Below are 22,167 nucleotides of genomic sequence, written 5' to 3' on the forward strand. Positions count from 1 at the left end.
TAGAAAGGGCAGGAATATAAAAGAAATGTTGGAAAACTACAAGGTGAATAATTCTAGATCCAAGAAGGGTACATATAAATGTGGTTCTTGTGCACAATGCACACACATTCTAGAGGGATTCTGTGGATTTGATGGGTAGAAAAACAAAACTGGTAACCAATTTTTACTGTAATTGTGACACTTATGGAATTATATACGTCGCTATATGCAAGACCTGTGGTTCTTTCTATACTGGAAAGACCAACAGGAAACTCAAGCGACGCATATATGAACACATGAATGACATCAAAAAATATGATATAAACAATGCCTTGTATAAGCACAGCAAAGAATGCACAGAAGCTGATTTTGGGTTCTTTGTAATAGAAAAGGTTGAAACAGACACACGGGGGGGGGGGGGGGGGGGACCATGGGAGACCACCACTGAGTTTAAAGAACTTCTCTGGTAGTTAAGACTAGAAGCGAACAAGCCCCCAGGACTTAATGAACATGTTTCACTGGTACCAGTTCTCAAATTAAGATCTGCCAAGCTCTAAGAATAGGCTAAGGGTATGCTTTACAGAACCAATTTTATACAATTAATTTTTTATAACTAATTTTATACATATCAAAAATAAAAACATTGAGCCACATGATATGTTTTATCTTGTTAGGTTATATTTTAGGACATCCCTATTTCATTACGTACACATATGCATTTTAGGTTTTATTCAACATGGGGGGGGGGGGTGACATTCTGTTTTACCTTTATGTATAGGAATTTGTTTATTGTGGATGTATATGCAACTGTTCTAAATTATTTAGACAAATAAAAAAGGTGGAGGCTCTGCTCTAATCTACTCAAACCATCTCTCTTTAATCCCTCTGCAAATCCCAATCCCACAATTCAAAACTTCTGAACTAACTGCAGGTCTCCTCAGATTAAATAAACGTAAGAATATCTGCTTTATCTCCTTATATATCTCCCCAGGCGACAACATCTCTACCCTTGAAAATATTCTTCACTAGGCCTCGACTGAAATAAAATATGAAACTTACATTCTTGGCGACGTTGATATTGACTGGAATAAAATCAACTCACCTTCCCCTTCCCTATCCATTAACCTATACAATTTCATCCAAGTAATCCATTCAACAACTCGTCCTAACAAAATCCACCCTCCAGGATCCATCTTAGACTGGATTTTAGTTTCTCATCCTAACAAAATAATTCTCTCAGGCACCATCCCCGATACTTTCAGTAACCATCTCCCTGCCTTCACTCATCGGTCAGCTAATTCCACCCAATTTCATCACCAGTACATTCAAACTCGAAATCTTAGCAACTTTAACCCTACAATTTTCACAAACACCGTCAAACTAATTAAATGGCAAATCCTAAACACTCTTCCCCTAGACAATGCTGTAGAACATTTTAACTCTATTTTCCTAGACTTCCCTAGCCCCTCTAAGAAACATACAAATCAAAACTAACTCTGCTCCTTGGCTGACAAAAGAAACTAAACAAATCATGCATCACAGAGACAAAGCCTGGAAGCTTTATCAGAAAAATAAACTGCCTTCTGCCTTGCTCCAATACACCCAACTTGGCAACCAAGTAAAAAAACTAATCACTTTAGACAAAAAAACTACTATAATAAACTTCAGTCCAATAATAATAAGAACCCAAAACTATTTTGGAAATCAGTTAACTCCCTTCTCCACCCAGGGTCCAAGAATAATCCCTGCCTCGACCCTTGTTTAACTGAAGGAATTGAGCTCTCACTTCAACACTTTCTTCACAGAATCCATAGCTAATCTAACCAAAACATTCCCAAACAATAATCCACCTAACTCCCTCTCCTCAACACCCAACAACCTTAATATCACTTTAATTTCCAATTCAAACCAGTTTCAACCAGCTTCATAAAAAGGCTCTTATCTAATCTCAAACCATGCTCCAATGCAACTGACAACATACCCTCCTCCTTCCTCAAATGCGCAGCTGAAGGTATTGCTCTCCCTATTAGCATCTTGATAAACAGATCCTTAAATGAGTCATATGTACCCAAACTTTGGCGTTCAGCCTACATCCTACCTCTCCATAAAGGAGGTAAAAACACCACTATTTCTAATTTCCACCCCATCGCCCTACTCTCTTCCAGTACCTAAAGTCCTAGAAAAATGTGTCCACCACCAGCTTTTGCCTTTCCTAACTCAGAATCACCTACTTACATCCACCCAACATGGCTTCCGCCCCAGCCACAGCACCATTACTGCCTTACTATCCTTCCTTGAAACAGTCAATCGAGCCCGAGACTCTGGACTTCTTGTATCCACAGTACTACTAGATCTTTCTAAAGCCTTTGACACCATGTCCCATACACACCTACTCTTTCATCTCGCCATCCTTAATCTCTTCTCCTAATACTCTTTCCTGGTTCTCCAGTTACCTATCTGATAGATCTCAAGCTGTCAGATGGATGAACTCTACCTTTTCCTTCTTGCCCACACCTACCGGTGTTCCCCAGGGGTCCATCCTCAGACCCATGCTCTTCAACATCTTTATAAATAATCTTCACTCTGTCATCTCTGACACTACAGTCATCCAATACGTTGATGACTCTACCTTAGTTTGTGCTGCCTCTAACATTACTGAACTCCTGACTAAAACACAAATAGCCTTTTCCACTACAGAGAACTGGATGCACCAAAACCATCTATCCCTCAACTCTAATAAATCCAAAATTCTAATTTTCACCCCTACCAGAGTTTCCTCCTTTGACAAAAATCCTAAGCCAAACCAACACTGCTATAGAAGTGGTGCCTTCCACAAAACTACTCGGCATTACCATAGACGAACACCTAAAATTCGATCTCCACATACAACAAAACAAAGAAAACCCATCAAAAGTTAGGTATGCTCTACAGAAATAACCAATTTCTTTCCAACTCCTCCAGGCACACCCTAGCAATTACATACCTTCTACCCTCTCTTCTTTATGGAGCCCCTCTTCTAACCGATCTGTCTACTTCCAATACCACAAAACTTGAAACTTGCTATAATAAGATCTCTAAATTCGCAGCTAAATCTAAAACCTCAACTCACCACTGCCTTACCCTACAATCTCTAAATTGGCTTGAACCTCCTAACCACTTAGACCATCTCCAACTAACCACCGCTCACAAATTAGAAGTTATGTACCTACCATAACGTTCCATGTTAGTTGTCTTCATCTCGCCTTCTTCTTGCTGGATGGGTTCGGAGCCGATCCTCGGCTCCGACTCGGCACTAGCTTTAGCTCGAGAACTCCTTTTACCAGCTCGAGGCAACCCTATATCCCATGATGCAAGGCGGAACTACCTCAGATCTCGTTTGGCAGCTAACTAACCCTGCTAAAGACTTATCCTAATATAATTAGGAACCATGGTTCCTAAAAGAAGTCCTCATAACAATGCTCCAGAGGAAGCAATCTAATAGGAACTCTCCAAGATCTGTCCAGGCCAGGGGGAAGGAGGGTGGGACGCAAGAAGGCGAGATGAAGACAACTAACATGGAACGTTATGGTAGGTACATAACTTCTAAATGTTAAGTTGTCAATCTCGCCTTCATTCTTGCTGGATGGGACCGCGTCCTAGCACCTGTATCCCGGTGGCTCAATGGAACAGACTCTTGAGAACAGTGGAACCAAAACTGGCCCTATCTCTGGAGGCCAAATCCAACTTGTAATGAGACACAAAAGTATGAGGCGTGGCCCAAGTAGCTGCTGCACAAATAGTGTCAATGGGAAGTCTATCCTGAAAGGCTACAGAAGTGGATAGACTCCTGGTCGAATGAGCTTTTGGCTTAGAAGATAGTTGTTTGCCCCTTAGAGAGTACACATAGGAAATGGTGGAAGTCAACCATCTAGATAAGGTCACTTTAGATACTGGAAGACCCAACCTGCTTCCTGCATAGGAGACAAACAATTGGTCTGATTTTCTAAGTTGTTTAGTCCTATGTAAGTAGTACCTGAGCTGACGATGAACATCCAAAAATGCAGCTTCTGTTCAGCTCTGTCAGAATAGTTAGGAAAGAAAACTGGTAGATCAATAGATTGGTTAATATTGGCTTGAGATACAACCTTGGGAAGAAAGGAAGGGTTAGTCCTGAGCGAAACCCTATCCTTATGAAACACCATATAAGGTGAACGAATACAGAGGGCCTGAATCTCAGAAACTCTTCTTGCAGAAGTAACAGCCAGCAAAAATATAGTTTTCCATGTCAACAACTTTAAAGAACACGAGCAGACGGTTCGAAGGAGGTAGAATTAGGGATGCCAACATTAAGTTCAGATCCCATTGCGGAGGAGGATGTTTCACAGGCGGTTTTAGGAGAAAACTCCTCTCAAAAAGGCTTTGCATAACCTATGAGACATGATGTTATTGTCCTGCAAGCCAACATGAAATTTGGAAATAGCAGCCATTTGTACTTTGACTGTAGATGATGACGATCCTGAATGAAAACCTCCGCCAGGAAATCCAAAACAGAATGTATAGGAGCGGTGAAGGGATCAATATTTCTGGCGTTTGCCCAAATAGAAAACGCCGCCACTTGCTAGCATAAACCGCTCTAGTGGACGACTTTAAAGAAGACACTAAAATGTCTCTGACTGAGTCAGAAATCATTGGTAGCCTGGCTAGGAAGGAAGTGGAGCAACCAAGCAGTGAGGTTGAGAGAATGAATGGCTCGGTGCTGCTGACCCGACTGGTGGATCAAAAGATCCGAACTGGGTCCAGATGCCAGGGCTGCACCAGAAGGTGACGATGTAGAGACGGAAACCAAATTTGTCGAGGCCAATATGGAGCAATGAGGATCAATTTGGCTCTCAAAACGGTGGCTTTCTGAATGACTTGTGGAATCAATGGAAAGGGAGGAAAAGCATAAAGAAGTCCCCGAGGCCAATCCTGGGTTAGAGAGTCTCTCAAGGGTTGGCCTGGAAGAGGAAATAGTGTGAAGTAGTCTGGGCACTTGCTGTTTTGAGGGTAGCGAAAAGATCGCAACAAGGGTGCCCCACTTCAGAAAAATCTGATCCACTACAGACTGATTGAGAGACCACTCGTGAGGCATCAGAATAGATCTGCTTAGCCTGTCCGCCAATAGGTTGGACCTGCCGGGATGTCGTTGCTATCAGAAACCGCTGAGAAGAGATCGCCCATTGCCAAAGTCTGAGAGCTTCTCGACATAAGGGATAGGACCTGGTTCCGCCCTGTTTGTTGATGTACCAGACCACGGACATGTTGTCCGTCTGTACTGCAATAGTCCCTGTGGGAAGAAAGTCGCCGAGGGCTTGCAACGTTAAAAGCACTGCTCTCATCTCCAGGACATTTATGTGCAGGTGGTATTCTATGGGTTGCCACGTCCGTGGACCATCCTGCCCTGATAATGCCCCCACCCGATCAGAGAGGCATCCGTGGTGACTGTGGCAACTGGAGGAGGGGAACAAATGGTCGGCCCTGCTGAAGAAGAGGGAAGATACCCACCATCGTAGATGAGCCCTGCAAGACTGTGTCACTAAGATCTCGTGTCTCATGGGCAGATCGTGGTACGACCACTGCGTGAACAACATCCACTGCAGGAGACGCATGTGGAAGCGAGCTAGTGGAAGAAGAACAATGGCTGCAGCCACTAGGCCTAGAACCTTCAAGACAAACCTGGCTTTGACCTTGTTGCTTTGTAACAGAAGCTGAACAAATTTCTGGATGTCCAGAATCCTTTGATTTGTTAGTGTGGCTAACATTTTGACGGTATTTAACTCTGCGCCTATAAAGGTGATAGATTGGCAAGGCAGCAGAGAGGATTTTTCAAATTCACCGAAACTCCTAGACTCTTGCAAAGCTGTAAGGTGTAATCTCTGGACCAAGAAGCTGATCCCTGGAGGTGGCGGAGAGGAGCCAGTCGTCCAAATAAGGAAACACTTGGAATCCTCGACGTCTCAGGTGAGCTGTGACCACCGCCATGCATTTGGTGAACACTCTGGGGCTGAAGTGAGGCCAAAGGGCAGTGCTCTGAATTGGTAATGACTGGCTCCCAGCCGAAAGCGGAGAAACCTTCTGGAGCGTCTGTGAATCTTTATGTGATAGTACGCATCCTGAAGGTCTATCGAGCACATCCAGTTGTCCTTGCCCAGAAAGGGCAGAATGGATTGCAGCGTGACCATCCGAATCTTGCCTTTTGACAGACTTGTTTAGTCTGCTTAGGTCTAGTATTGGTCTCCAATCTCCGTCCTTTTGGGGACCAAAAGAATCTTGAGTAGAAGCCGGATCCTACTTGGTCTGCCGGCACTGTTTGGATGGCTCTTTTTCCCAGGAGTTTTAAAACTTCCTGTTTTGCCAAATCCCTTTGACCGGGTGAGATGTCTGGAAGGGATTGTAGAGGTACGGGAAACCTTCAAGGGGATTTTGTAACCCTCGGATATAATCGACTGTACCCACTTCTCTTGTGATAGGGATTGCCAGGCTACTGGGTACAGCGAAATCCTTCCCCGACTGCCTCCAAGGGTGGACAGTCGGGCAACACCTCAGGGATGCTGAAAGGGCTTCTCAGGAAGAGGCTCCCTGTTGCCCTGGTTCTGAGGACCCCCTGCCTCTAGGGCGGCGTCTATTATTGTTACCCCTCTGCCTCTAGGGGTAAACTGACCACGTGTGTCCGTGTAGCTCCTTGGGCTTTACGGAACCACATCTTCCCCCTTCTGACCCTTGGGATATGGTCTAGAAGGAGTGGAAAACTGGACTCCAACGGCAGAAAGAGTTTTACCGCCTTGTTCACATCTGGTCAAAGTATCCTTCACCTGAGGTCCGAACAAAGCCGAACCGTCAAAGGGTGTTGGTGAAGGACGCCTTAAAGGGGTCCGCAAAATTACACAGCCGCATCCAGGCTTGGCGCCTAAGAGCAACACCTGTGCCTGCGGCCCTGCTCGCTCCATCGGCTGCATAAGATATGAGCCGCATGGAGGAGTTAGATATCGAATTCAGGATAGCTAGCTGAGAGGCAATCTTTTCCTGAGCCCCAGCAGCTGAAGGATCCTGGACTACTTCCCCAGTTCCTTGAGAATATCTCGCTGAAGCCTGGTGAAGTGACAAAGGTAATTCAGCGACGCATTGCAAAGGTCGCTGAAGAAAACATCCGCTTTCCATACCTGTCCATGGTCCTAGAATCCTTATTAGGAGGATGGACAGGTACTGAAGGATCCGCCAGTTCCTTCTTAGTGGCCGCCACCACCATAGCATCCACAGAGACACCTTTGGACAGGAACTGTTTGTCCGAAGGGGCCGTGATGAATTTGGATGGTCTCCTGGGGACAGGTTCCACAGAATCTGGAGCCCCACGCCTTCCGAGCCACTACCTGCATGAGTGGGTCGAAGGCGGAGACACCCAGGAGGTGGAGGGTCGGGATCCAAAGCCTCCAGGTATACCGACTCATCCTCGGAGGGGTCAATGGAGGGCCAATTCCCTCTGTTTGAGGAGCTCAAGGATGTCTGAAAATGAGACATCCTCAGAGGGGGACCGTGGGAACCCTCCGACTCATCTAAGTCGGTATCAGATGTAGTAGACTCAGGGAGTCTGTGTGTTTCCTCTTACGCCCTCTTCCGAGGGGTTCACCTGCAGGGTCAGGAGAAACCTCGGAAGAGGAGGAAATTCCCAGTGGGGAAACCTGGGGCGATGGATCCCTGGGCCTGAGAGCAAGAGGCTGGCAAGAGGCTTCTGCAGGCACTGATGAGGGAGGAGCTAGAGGGATAGACCGTTGACCAGGCTCAGAGGCCAGGACACTCCTCATCACCTCAAAGGCTCCTCTCCCCGGGAGACCTGAACACACCCGCCCAAGAAACAGGAATGGTCGGCTCCAAGGAGAGAAGGCTCGAGGCAGATGTCGGTGCCGAGCTTACAAAGCCAAGCTCCGAGAGGGAGAGCGGGTCGGACAAGGGTCCGATGCCACTAGCCCCTCGGAGCCGACAGTGGAAACCCGACGACCGGATCCCTCCAAGGAAAGTCTCAAGGAGGAGATCGAGCCGAGGATGACGGAGCCAAGGATGTATCGGCTCCGCATCGAAACAGTCGCTGTCCCAAGAAGCTCCGCCCGAACTCTGGTGTGGAGTCGGAGGAGGAATCTCAAGAATTGGGGCTGTAGCCAAGTCTGTTGAGACGGGCTATGGAGCATTTGGGCCAGTGCCTGAGACTTCAACAGCCTGCTTACCACCCTCTCCAAATCGTGGTCAGACAGCCTGGAAGATCTCGAAGATCGGCTCCGATGGCTCTGCTCCGACAAAGAGGAGACCCCGGAGCCGAGTGGATACTTAGTATCAAGGGGACCGGGATCTCTTGCGGGCCGGAGCCATCGGAGCCGAAGTCCCTTGAACCCAGATGGAGCCGAGGATCTCGGCCCGATGTTGATAGTGTCGGCTCCAGCCGGAGCCGACAAGGCAACAGTAGTCAGGGTATCGGAGCCGCCGCACCAACCCACTACTCTGGCAGAAGAAGCATCGGTTCCAGCCGGAGCCGATATCGGCTCCGACGGAGCCGGAGCCACCGAAGGAGGCTTAGACACTGTAGCCTGAGCCTTACGTGGCTTAAGAGGTTTTCCTGCCCCTTGCTTAGGAGGAGAACCTTCAGGTTTCAACAAACCTCGGAGGATCAGTTTGTTCCTCCTTTCCTGCAGGACTCGCTGGCTAAAGGCATGACACAACGCACAGGAGTCCTGCAGGTGCAAAGGCCCCAGGCAATACACACAAGAAGTGTGACCGTCTGTCAGGGACATTTTCTGACAGCACTGGTCACACTTCTTGAAGCCTGAGACCTTGCCTTCCTTAGACATCCTAACAGGATATACACACACAGTCCCCACAAACACACAACTTAATCCCTACACAGACACACAGGAAGGGAATAACTTGGGGAACTAGGCCTGACTAAAACTTTCACTGAAAAAACTATATTAAAAAAGGAAGGGAATAGGGTGGGCTGTACTAAATACAGGCTAACCTGACACTGAAGGGAAATTAAACCCCTAACTAACTTTTTTCTTATTTAACAAGAAAAACTTACCTCAGCTGGCAAAGGAGACCTCTTTCGCTAAGCGGCAAACGAGATCTGGGGTAGTTCCGCCTTGCATCATGGGATATAGGGTTGCCTCGAGCTGGTAAAAGGAGTTCTCGAGCTAAAGCTAGTGCCGAGTCGGAGCCGAGGATCGGCTCCGAACCCATCCAGCAAGAATGAAGGCGAGATTGACAACTTAACATCTAATATTCTACCCAGACTCATGCCCTGCCTTAATAAACATCCTTCTACCATACACCCCCAAAAAGATCTCGGAGATCTGAACACCAAAACCTCATTTCCATCCACAAACCCAAACGTCCAGCCAGCCAACTTCTACTCTCCTTCTCTCTAGGTAAAAAATGGAACTCCCGCCCTCCTTCTCTTAGGACTATACCTAACTCCGAATCCTTCATGACCCAACTTTTCATATACCTGTCATCCAAATGGAAATGTTCCTGCTCTCACCAGATATAAATTCCAGGGATCTCTTTCCCTGAGCTCTCCATATTCCTGCTCCTCTCTACCCCCTAGCTTAACCTGACTCATCTGACTTTCTCTTGACTCCAAGTTTGTTCAGTCTATTTTTTTTTTTCTTCTCCTGACTGTATGAATTTTGTTTCATTGTATTGCTGGTTTATTATGCTTGCTCTTTATACATATTTTATGTAACTGTATTTCCTGACGGTGTGAATCTTACTCTTGTATTTTACCATTAACTTTATGTAACGTTGTTTCATTGTATTGCTTGTGGAGCTTTTCTCCCCGGGCCTCCACTGAAAATGGGCATTTCTTGGCCCAGTGGACTTCCCCGGTAATCAAACTGAAATAAATAAATAAATAAAATAAATTATATTTATTATATGACCTTATATATATTTATATATTTTTATACAAATGTTGAGGGATGTATTGATCAGAATGTATTAGTATTGTATTCATTGAACTAATGTTATAGAAATTTCAGTGTGAGTGTTTTACTAGATCTTTAAATTTTTGCCATTTTATTTAATTGGGACTAATTACCACTACCAGGTAAGTAGGAAGGAGGTATTTAAGGAGGGACTGCAATGTACTTCTTATTTCTGATGAAGTCCTGGATGCACTAGGACGAAAACGTGTTGTCTTTGCAACATTAAATAAAACTTTTAGTTATGTACTCACCATAACTTCAGATGTTTGGGATCCATCTCGCCTACATTCTGACTGATGGGTTCGGAGCCGATCCCTCAGCTCCGACTCGGCACGCTTATGCCAAAGAGCGAAGTCTCTTATTGGCTGAGCTTACTATATCCCAGGATGCACCACTACCAGTCCCCCAGATCTAGTTTGTCCGCATACATGCACACACGCATGCACTGCTTATATAACATCGACAGATGATACAAGATAAAAACAGTAGAACTCAAACCGGTCAATCTCTTCTGATCTCCAAGGCAGGGGAAGGAGGGGTATTAGGAATGTAGGCGAGATGGATCCCAAACATCTGAAGTTATGGTGAGTACATAACTAAAAGATGTTATGTGATCCTATCTCGCCTACATTCTGACTGATGGGACAGCCCCTAGCACCTAAATCCTGGGTGGCTCACTGAAAACACTCCTGAGTACCGTGGAACCAAATGATGCTCGCCCTTTAGATGCCACATCCAATTTATAGTGGGAAATGAAAGTGTGCGGGTTGGACCAAGTAGCCGCAGCACAAATCTCAGAAATAGCGAGCTTGGAATGAAATGCAATAGAGGTAGCCATAGCTCTAGTAGAGTGAGCTTTGACAGATGTTGTAAGTTGCTTATTTGAAGAGGAATAAGCCTGAGTTATGCAATCTCTAATCCATTTGGCAATAGTAGCTTTAGTGATGGTTTTACCCAGTTTATTATCTGAAAAGGTCACAAACAATTGATCTGTTTTTCGAATTTGTTGAGTACTGTCTAGATAGAAGCGCAACTGCCTGTGAACATCCAATGTATGCAAGGTGTATTCCGCTTTGTTTGAAAATTTTGGAAAGAAAACTGGTAGCTCTAGAGATTGTTGGAGACAGAGATTAGAACAAACTTTTGGAACAAAAGATGGATTAGGCCTAAGTGATACTCTATCCTTGTGAAAATCAAGCACGGTGGTTTGATAGATAGGGCTTGAAGTTCTGAAACTCTTCTTGCAGAGGTAATTGCAATTAAGAAGGCAGTTTTCCAAGACAGATATTTCAACTCACATGTAGCAGCCGGTTCAAAAGGGGAAGATGTTAAGGCACGAAGTACCAAATCAAGATCCCACGGAGGCAGGATGAAAAACTGGGGTCTTAAAAGCACAGCACCTTTCATGAAAGTTTTACATAATCTGCTGCTCATCAACGGTGGGTCTATGGATTCGTGAAATTTGGAGATAGCTGCTAGTTGGACTTTAATAGTAGAGACTGAAGATCCTTGATTAAACAAGGATGCTAAAATTTCAAGACCTCTGGTATCGGGGCAGTAATAGGGTCTAAGCCTCAGAGTTGAGCCCAGATAGCAAACCTCTTCCACTTACTGTGATACAATTTCTTAGTGGTGGGTTTGTGGGCTGAAGATAAAATGTGAATAACTTCCGGGTCCAAGGTGTGATTTCTGACTAAAGTCGAAGTGGAGGAGCCAAGCGGTTAATTTCAAAGTGAGAGGGGTCAGGTGCTGTTGACCCGACAGAAGAACCAGAAGGACCGGAGTTAGATCCAAAACCAAGGACCGTCCAGAGTATATTTCTGTAGGTAGGGGAACCATACTTGACGAGGCCAGTACGGAGCAATTAGAATTATTGTGGACCCCAATTGGGAAGCTTTCTGGATGACTTTGGGGAGGAGTGGAACTGGAGGAAAGCATAAAGCAGTCCTGTTGGCCAAGGTTGGACTAGAGCATCCGTAGCTGCCTCCCTTGACGCGGGTCAAGGAAAAGAACCTTTGCACTTGTGTTTTGTGGTGTTGCAAACAGGTCGCAGCACGGAATCCCCCATCTTTTGAAAATCTGAGCTGCTACTGTTTCGTTCAGGGACCACTCGTGAGGAGAGAGAATAGTCCTGCTCAGTCTGTCTGCCCATACATTGGATTTTCCTGGAATGCGGGTTGCTACCAGGAAGCGGTTGGTAGCCACTGCCCATTCCCACACCCTCATGGCCTCTCTGCAAAGGGGGTAAGATCTGGTCCCTCCTTGTTTGTTTAGATACCAGACCACCGACATGTTGTCTGTGTGGATAGCGATAATGCCTTGAGGGAGAAACTTGGAGGGCTTGTAGGGACAGAAGTACAGCCCTCACTTCCAACACATTGATATGGAGAAATGTTTCGTTTGGAAGCCAAGAACCCTGAACTGACCTGCCCAGACAATGCCCCCCCACCCCGTCTGGGAGGCATCCGTTGTCAAGGTGGCCACCGGAGGGGGTATAACAAAAGGTCTTCCCTGATTCAGATTGGATGGCAGAAGCCACCAGCGGAGGTCCCGTTTGCACATTTCTGTAATCAGTATGTGATGATTGAGGGGGAGATCCTGAAAAGACCATTGTGTCGATAACAGCCACTGAAGAATCCTCATGTGCAATCTTGCCAGAGGAACTAGGAGAACCGTGGCAGACATTGAACCTAAAAGTTGCAGGACCATCCTGGCTGGGGCTTTGGATCTTAGAAGCAGGGCTCGGACTTGACCTTGTAATGTTTGTATCCTTTCGGTAGGAAGGAAGATTCGATTAATTTTGAGTCTATCTCTGCTCCTATGAATCTTATGCGCTGAGAAGGCAGCAAGACAGACTTTAACCAGTTGAATGTAATTCCCAGGAAGCACCCAGGAGATGGTGGCTTGTAGGTTCTCTAGTAGTAGATGCCTGGTGGTGGCAGTCAGGAGCCAGTCGTCCAGATAGGGAAACACTTGGAATCTGAGACTCCTCAGGTGAGCAGTCACTACTGCCAAACACTTGGTGAACACCCTGGGGCTGTGGTGAGACCAAAGGGCAGTGCACAAAATTGGAAATGACTGTCTCCCAGGCTGAAGCGCAGATACCTCCTGGACGCCTGATGTATCGGTATGTGATAATAGGCGCCCTTGAGATCTATGGAGCACATCCAAACATCTTTCTCCAACAATGGGAGAATGGATTGTAAAGTGACCATTCGAATTTGGACTTCATGACGGACTGGTTTCGTTTGCTGAGATCCAAAATGGGTCTCAGGTCCCCTGTCTTTTTTGGCACTAAAAAGAACCTTGAGTAATTTCCGGATCCGATCTGGTCTGTGGGGACTGGTTGGATGACTCCTTTTTCTAGCAGCTTTGAAGCTTCTACGGCTGCAATTTCCCTTTGACTGGGTGGTGGGTCCGGGATTTCTTTGGACGGTGGGGGTGAGTGTGTGAAGGGAATGGTGTAACCTCCGGCAATAATCCGAAGCACCCATCTGTCCTGAGTAATAGATCCCAGGCTTTTAGGTGCTTGGCAAAACGGCACCCGACTGGCACGGGAGCAGCACAGCCGGGCAATCCCCCAGGGAGTGTGGGAGGGTGAAGAGCCACGAAAGGACTCGCGGTCTGCAGTGTTGCGGGCGCCTCTGCCGCCTCTGGGACGGCGTCTCCCAGAAAAATTTCCCCGTCCTCTGCCTCTGGAAGGGGAATCTTCCTGCTGTTGAGGAAAGAATTTCTGTGATTTGGAACCACATCTTCCCTCCTCTTTAGCCTTGGGATAAGGCCGAAAGGGAGTGGAATAACGTGCTACGGCAGATAAAGTCTTTCCCTCTTGCTCACAGCGGTAAGAGTGTCTTTACCTTGGGTCCAAACAAAGAGGACCCATCAAAGGAGCGTCGGCAAAGGAAGACTTGAAGGCCTCTGCAAAATGACACAACGGAGCCAGGCTGGTCTCCGTGAGCCACGCCTGTGCCTGCAGCTCCGCCTTCGGCCGCATATGAAATGAGCCTCATGGACGATTTAGAAATCGAGGTGAGGATAGCCAACTGAGAGCTAACCGACTGGGCTAGCTGCTCAGGTAGGTTACCTGAGAGGGAGTCTGAGAGCTCCTTGACCAGATCCCTCTGTAGTCTGGTGAAATGTGCCAAATAATTCAGGGACCTCAGAGTAAAGGCCGCTGAAGTCAGGGTGCGCCCTGCATCGGTCCATGCTCCTAGACTCCTTATTAGGAGGATGGACGGACGTTGAAGCCTCTGCCACGTCCTGCTGGGTAGCAGATGCCACCACCATGGCATCTACAGCCACGCCTTTCGTTAAAAACTCCTTCTCGGGTGGGGCAGACAAAAATTTGTTAGGGCGAGAAGGCACTGGTTCCACAGTATCTGGATGTGCCCACGCCCTCCGACAAACCAAATCCAGGAGCTCGTCGAAGGGCAGAGACACCCAGGAGGCGGAGGGCTGAGCCCCGAAGGCCTTGAGGAACACCGACTCATCAGCGGAGGGGGGTTTGGAATTCCAGCCGCCTCGTTGCTTAAGGATCTCTAGAATGTCAGCAAATGAGACATCATCCGAGGACGACTTCGGGGACCCCTCCGCATCATCAAGATCAGTGTCCGATGTAAGAGACTCGGGGGAGTCCACGTGCTTCCTCTTGCACGTTCTCTTCCTTGGGGGCTCCTCCGAAGACAACTCCGAAAGACCCTCAGGAGGAGGGGAACCCCCAGTGGGGGTAACCTCAGGCCCCGGGGCTCCGCTGCCTAGAGACAGGGGAACTGCCAAAGACCCAGTCTCCATGCCCAGGGAAGGTGCCGGTAAAGCCGTAGAGATGGCCGAAGAAGACTTGGCTAAGGCACTCCTCATAGCTCTGAAGGCCGGACCCACAGAATCCTGGGAGGGTCCGGTCTACGGAGCCATGATAGCAGACGGAAGTCCCGCCGAAGCACCGAGAGGGAGGCTAGGAACCGACAGCATTGGTCCCAAACGTCACCCCGGTCCGCCGAAGAAGTCCGTGTGCAAACTCGACCCAAGGCGGGGGTTGGAGTAAGGGTCGGAGCCGACCCTAGGATCTCCACTGGCTCCATCAGCACCTGCTCACGGAGCCGGCGGTCGGAGGAGGAATAGCAATGGAATGGGCTATCGGCTCCGAAGCCAAGTGGGTCGGAGACGAAACAAATTTCTGAAAGACTGGGGACTGGAACAGTCTTTGGAGCACCCTGTCTATGTCCGAATCTGACATCCTTGATGACCTGGAAGAGACCGAATGGGTCCGAGTAGGCCTCTCCAACGGCTCCAAGGGACTAGGGGACCGGCTCGAATCGACTCGACAATTATCGGCGCCAAGAAGTGTCCAAACCAATTTCCATCGGTGCCGAAGAGGGCTTCGGCGCCGAGGAGGAAGTGTCTGAGCGGACAACCTTCATCGGGTCCGAGGTGAGTGGAGCCGATGAAGGTGACCGCCTCGATGCCCCAGCCGCCGGCTCAACCCAGAGGAGTCGAGGCTGGAGGCATCGAGGCAGACCATTCTGCCCTCGGCTCCGAAGTCCGTGGAGCCGAAGGAGAAGCCTGCCTATGTCTTTTGGCGGTCGGTTCCGACGGACTGGTCGGAGCCGACGCCCTTTTCTTTTTAGCAGGAGAAGGAGAGGAAGCTAATGCCTCTTCAAATGAGGGTTTAATGAGGCCTTTCAAAATAAGTTTATTTTTCCTCTCTTGGAGGACCCTCGAGGAAAACGCGTGACACACGCTGCAGGACTCCTGCAAATGTTTGGCGCCCAAACAATACACACAGAGAAAGTGGTCATCTGTGATTGACATTTTAAAACTGCACTTAGTGCACTTCTTAAAGCCCGAAGGCCTAGGAGCCTGAGACATTATGGCAACAATTTAGTAACTCTAACTAACACAGAAAAAACACTTACTTTTTATACACAAAGACTGTCACAACAACAGAAAAATCAACTAAAGGGATCCAAGAACCCTTAAGGACTCGAAGACAATTGACTGACAGGGAAAGGCCCTTCAATTCAAAAGGGGCCTCTAGTCAGAACAAACACGCAACCACCACACAAATTTTCCACAAAAAAATAACCACTCATACACAAAAGTAAGATATAGCTGTTAAAACAGCTTTTGTTGAAGAATTAGGAAATTCCTGACAGAAAAAGTTAGTGAAAAACACTACTTAGCTCAGCCAGCTCGAGACCACGTTTTTGCTAGTTAGCGGCAAACGAGATCTGGGGGACTGGTAGTGGTGCATCCTGGGATATAGTAAGCTCAGCCAATAAGAGACTTCGCTCTTTGGCATAAGCGTGCCGAGTTGGAGCCGAGGGATCGGCTCCGAACCCATCAGTCAGAATGTAGGCGAGATAGGATCACATAACATTGTATTTTTTTGCTCCTTTCTACGCTGTGTGTTGGTGGCTTCGTTCTGCTGGTTCCTAGGTGCTTTATTTTGGATGTTTATTGGTTGTGTTTAAAGCACTATTCTCTTTTATTTCTTTGGTTTTAGTAGTAAGTAAGCCAACATGGGAATGAAACGAGATTCTGCCAATAGGGATGCCTGCAATAAGGGATACAGACAATAGGCAAGAGGGGGCTGGAACTTATTGGAGAAAACTGGAAAAGGAACCATGGTATTGGGAGCAAATAAACAGGAAAAGGTAACAGAAGAGAAAGATGCCAAGAATTTATTGGAACTGCAGGTTAGAGATCGTCTTCCCTATCATGGATTGATATCAAGAGTACAGGAAAAGAGAAAGAAATATGGGAGCCCTAAATGAAAGGCCAGCACTGGTATAAGTTTTAGTAGAATCTAGAACCGAAGCTGCTAACAGTAGAGTATATTAAATATTGCATGAAAACTATAAGAATCAAAGGAGGTTAGAAAGGCTTGAGAAAATAGTTTGGATAAGCAAGTCACAAAAAACAAATGGAATACGTCCGTCTCCCAAACATACAACAAAATCTAGAAGATTTAGGATTTTTGCTTGGAAATGTTTACATAGACACTTTTATACCGAAAGTCGACTCCAGAGAATTTTTCCTCAGGTAGACAAGCAAATGCTGGAGGTGTGATGGTGAAGAAAGAGTAACTGCGAACATACTTTCTGGAAGTGCAATGAGTTGGCAGACTTTAAGGATCCCCTGCAGACAACTCTATGAGCAAATTTGTGTAACTAGGGAAATTATTTTTTGAGCTATGATACAGAATCGGAATTGCCTAGACAAAAGCAAGGCCTTGCTGAGTCTAATTATGCTGGCTGCCAAAAAAGCAATTACTAGAAAATGGAAATAGTCTACACCAACTGTCCTAGAAGTAGTAAATACAGTAACAGAAAAACAACTACAATTGGGACCTTTAGAAAAGGGTAGGAGCAAGTTACATAGGGAAAAAAAAATGGGAATTGCTGGAACAATACATACAGGGACGGAATGAGATTTAAAAGGCGGCAGGATTTGAATGAGCTATGTGACCATGTCTGGGTAGATTATACGTGATGTATAATGTTTGCAACTAAAATTACCTAAATATGATTTGTGATGTGAAATACCATCAACTAAGATTAGGTCAATATGATTTGTTTTCATATATATAAATATATAACTGCCTATGTCATAAGTGATAATTTAATAAAAATGTTTCTCGTTAAAAAAAGACTCACTAGTGTTAGGTTCCTAACTCAACATATTCCCAGCCTACAGAATAAGTTACCATTACAAGTCATGTGAAGTACTACTTTGCTTTTTTGAGGCTAGTCCTGATGACAGGGTAGGGCAGACAGAAATTTACAGTGGGATTATCGTTTGCAAGCCTGTTTGACTTGGGAGAGGGATACTATTAACTGCTGAAAAACAGCAGCAAGAACTTGTGTGCATACTTAAAGGTATAAACAGGCATTTTATGGTCCCTGTGATTGCTTGCCTATTATTGTTATGTTCCTGTGTTCATCACTGCACCCATCAATACTCAATCATCGAATCATGCTATGTCTGAGCAGGTTATTCACAGGTAAGCAAATGCCAATGTCACTTGCTTGCAATCAAACATCAATCACGATGGCAATTCTTTGTTCATTTACACAGCATGCTCCCTCTCCCTCATTCCATCCATAAAGTTTCCAGTAATCCTACATACTATCATACTATAACAATATTTAAGTTCGGCAGGTTCTTTTCTCAAGCCTACACCCCAGGAGCCAAAGTCGGCAACCCTGTCACTAATCACCCACAACTATCAGGCTGCCAAGACTGTGGTGAATTAAGTAAATGAAACCATGAACATGGAACAGTTTCCGCTATTCACATATAACTCATCCCTGTGCATATCCAAGAGTAACTTAGACCAAAGTACACATGACAGCCACACTTACCTGCTGGAATAAACTGTATTATCACCAGCCAGCGCAGTTACAGAAAATATACAAATATGCACAAAGTATGAAAGAACACAGATGTATAAATTCTCAGTGCAGCTGTAAAAACACAACATAGGTGTAACCGAAACTGCGTAAAGCTTTAAAAATAACTACCCACATTACTTAAAAATTCAGAGAGGTATAAACACAAATGTACTTTATTTTTCTCAATGAGGATCAGTTATTTTATAAATGTACTTATTACACCATTTAAATATGACAGACTATTAGATTTCACAGTACATCATCCTGAATTAGACAATACATTTCAAAATGCAACTGTGCAGCAGCTGTGGCACATATGACTAAAGGCTCTGACTGAGCCCAGGTTGATCTGGATACCTCTAGCTGCTCGACTTTTACTGGTGCTAGTGGAGGAAAGAAGTGACCAGATGGTGCTAGCATGACCATCACGGCAAAGGGAATGGTTATACTCTGTCCCAGGATCACTTGCTCCATGGTGAAGCTAAGCCAGAGTGTGTTTGCAATATAAACAAACACTGCACCTGTATGGAAGCGAGCACTCACATTCAGGCTCATCCCAGTGAATGCTGACCTACATCTGCTGGACAACAGGGAGGGGGTAGTAAAAGCACTGAAACAATCCAATATGCAAGGTTATGGCCATAATCTTGGGTCTTGCTTCTTGTTACTGTCATCTTTCAGAATGATAAGATAGGGAGGAATGAAAAAGCCTACTGAAGAACTAAAGCTAGACTGTAATAAGGAGGGGTCCCAAAAAGAAGCGAAGAAGAAAATACTGTACCTGTTGCGAATGTGTTGTGAAGACTGTGAAAGGAAACAGCATTAACTGGGTATATGTGCTCAATGTTGTTCTCCTTCAGTCTGTGACACTTAAATGCATACTTCTTCTTCTGTACCTCCGGGCTTGGGTCCAAGTACTCCACAGCAACACGGCCTTCTATAGAGCTCAGCACATAACCCTAAATAATTAAAAAAGAAATGCATATTAAAACAATAAAATAGCTAGAAACCAAGAATTTACTCATAATACCAGAATAATTAATCCCCCTTACATTGTTCTCCTTTTGCATTACATCAAACAGAATGTCAGAGTCTATTTGTTCGGCTTCATTATAGTTATTTAATGTCCCAAAACAATGTTCAAATTAAAATATTCACCGTTTTTGTTAACATTGTGTTGGCATTAGGCTCGCATTGAATATATAAACTTACATCAATCAGTGAATCCACTGACGTGTCCGGTTGGTGTTTCCACTGGTAATGTTTTTCTGGTTTCGCTCCCTGCTCGGTGTACCTCCGGTCGTCGTTCCTCCCTTGAAACACGGCTTGCTCCTTGTTTTTTTACCTTTCGGATAGTCTCAGGCCATCCTCTGAGGGGAAACCCGGTTGTGGAGGCTGATGAATCCTCTGACGAGACGTCACTTCCTAGTTTTGATGAAACAGCTGATTGGTTGAACTCTCCAGGTTACCACAACAACCAGCAGAGAGTGGATACACCTTCCTTTCGGCGTATTCAGTGGTATCTCTTTTTAATTTATTAATTTTACGCTGGAATATGTTATGACAGCTATTATCAATACCAGCTAACATATTCTGATAGTTAGTTTGGTAGTGTTCAAAAAGTAAAAAACATTTGTAAGCTCGTTTTGCTTATCCAACTCTCCGGTCAACTGCTCAATAGACCGGCTGTTATATTTGATCATTACCTTCATTAACTCAATTCCTGTACGACCAAATAACCGGTGCACCTCCTCTAACATATCAGAATTGCTCTCAACGCTGTTAGGATACTTCCACCACCGTAGCCTCGCGGTACCCGCCCCAACTCTACGTTCCTTTCAAGATAACCATTTTCTATTTGAAGTTTTTAAGTCCGAACAACTTTTTTTCAAATGTCTTAATTCTATCCATTAAGAACTGGTTGGACACATTCTGTTGGCTCAGTACACAACCTGATTCAATGCAAAAATCAAATGTATTGAGTTTCCACTGGTCAACATTACTGACTATGGACCCTCTAATGCCTGTAGAATTACTGTTAACACCATTCTGTGCATTGTCCCTTGTTGCACTGGATTGGACTACATGTGGAGGCTGAACCAATTGAGTGGGTTGAGTAGGATGAGTAAGGGGGTAATCCAAGCTACGAAAAATACTGTTACCCCTCTCAATATGTTTATCCATTGAATTCTTTATCTGAGTTGTGTGTTCAGCTAACTGTTGGTTGATTTGATTTAGTAATTCCACAATCTCACCACTAGAATTCAAACTGTCCATGGTCCAAGGAAAGTGTCACCTCCACACACCAAACTTGTTAACCCGAAAACTCAGCTCACCAAATAAGAAGACACCACTGGCCACAACTGTAGAATTCCAAAAAATGTATTGTTCATACAGGTTAAGTGCTTTCATCCAAAGACTCGGACTTCTTCAGAACACTTACTAAAACCTCAACCCTTAAATACCCACACATCCTAATGACATCACAAATTAATCAATTAAATATTCAAAAGCATAAAACATTAAAGAAACACTGCTAAATATAAATTAAGACATTAAAAACTACCCTAAAATGTACTTTAATTTTAATACAGCTGAAATGCTTACATTGTCATTGAGGCCCGGATAATTGGTGGTATCTAAATGTAGCTGCCACCTTAATTCACAAATGTCAAGATGTAAATCTAAAATCCTACCCTAAGCATCCGTATTCAGCTGATGTAAAACTAAAAATTTAAATGCATGCTCTGGACTATTAAAAAGATGCTTGGTCAATGCATTAGTAGCTTTCCTGTTTTTAATGTCTAACAAATGCTCGGTGATCGTGTCTTTAAAACGCCTACTGGTCTTTCCAATATAGACAGTCGGGCAATGTTCACATTTAGCCATGTACACCACATTCTTACTAACACAGTTGAAATGCCCTTGGAAATAAATGTTGGTCCCATTAATACATACTTGACTACCAGTCTCCAAGATGTTTTTACATATAGTGCACATACCACACTTAAAATTCCCCAAAACTATATTAGAACTATTAAAGTCATGGTGGCTGCCCATCTCTAATATTTCCTTAAAAGGTCTGTCCCTTCTAAAGACAAACCTGGGACCACTGGCCCCAGCTTGTCCACAAGATGCCTATCAAAGTACAACAGCCTCCAGTTCTTTTTAATGGTATGTGTGACCCATTCAATGTCATGGTTAAATGGAGTAATAAACATTAACCCTCCACTCTCTTTAACTTCATGGTTTTGATCTCTGTGCATGTTCACATGGCTTCTGTAATTGACATCATGGTCCCTATAAGTATGGGTTTATAAACACCTTCAGCTCTCTTCTTTTTAATTTCATTCCCCCAAAATTTTACAAAGGGGTTCAGGATAACCTCTTTTTATAAACAGCCCTGTCATAAAACCTATTTCTGCCAGGAAGTCTTGGTTACAACTTATCATTCTGGCAGCCCTTACATACTGTTCCTTGACAATGGACTTCTTTTGATGGTAAGGGTGCCAGCTATGGAATTTCAAGTAGGAATTAGAGAAGGTGGGTTTCCTGTGTATCCCTGACTTTAATATATTATTTCCTTTATCTATTTTTAATTGAATATCTAAATAGGATATTACCTCCCAATTGTATTCGTAGGTGAACTTAAAAAAATTCCACCATCTAATGAATATACTCAAGGAATCTCTTTAGACTTCTTTGCTCTCCTTCCCAAATTATAAAAATATCATCCAGGAATCTGGTATAATGTTTAATACACGGCTGGTATTCACTAGGGAATATATACTCGTTCCCAATAGGACATG

The 22,167-nt window shown here is 45.0% G+C and overlaps 1 protein-coding gene across 1 annotated transcript in view; it reads right to left on the minus strand.

Moving 5' to 3' along the window:
• Positions 1-22,167, minus strand: part of LOC122788654 (mitotic checkpoint protein BUB3) — a 600,587-nt gene that overhangs the window by 473,124 nt on the left and 105,296 nt on the right. The window contains exon 2 of the mRNA XM_044055550.1: positions 19,140-19,317. Within this exon, the coding sequence (XP_043911485.1) occupies positions 19,140-19,317 (178 nt within the window). The remainder of the gene's footprint in view (positions 1-19,139; positions 19,318-22,167) is intronic.

This window comes from Protopterus annectens, chromosome 14.part0 (assembly GCF_019279795.1).
Source record: "Protopterus annectens isolate FY-2018-M chromosome 14.part0, PAN1.0, whole genome shotgun sequence".
In the NCBI taxonomy this organism is placed as follows: Eukaryota; Metazoa; Chordata; order Ceratodontiformes; family Protopteridae; genus Protopterus; species Protopterus annectens.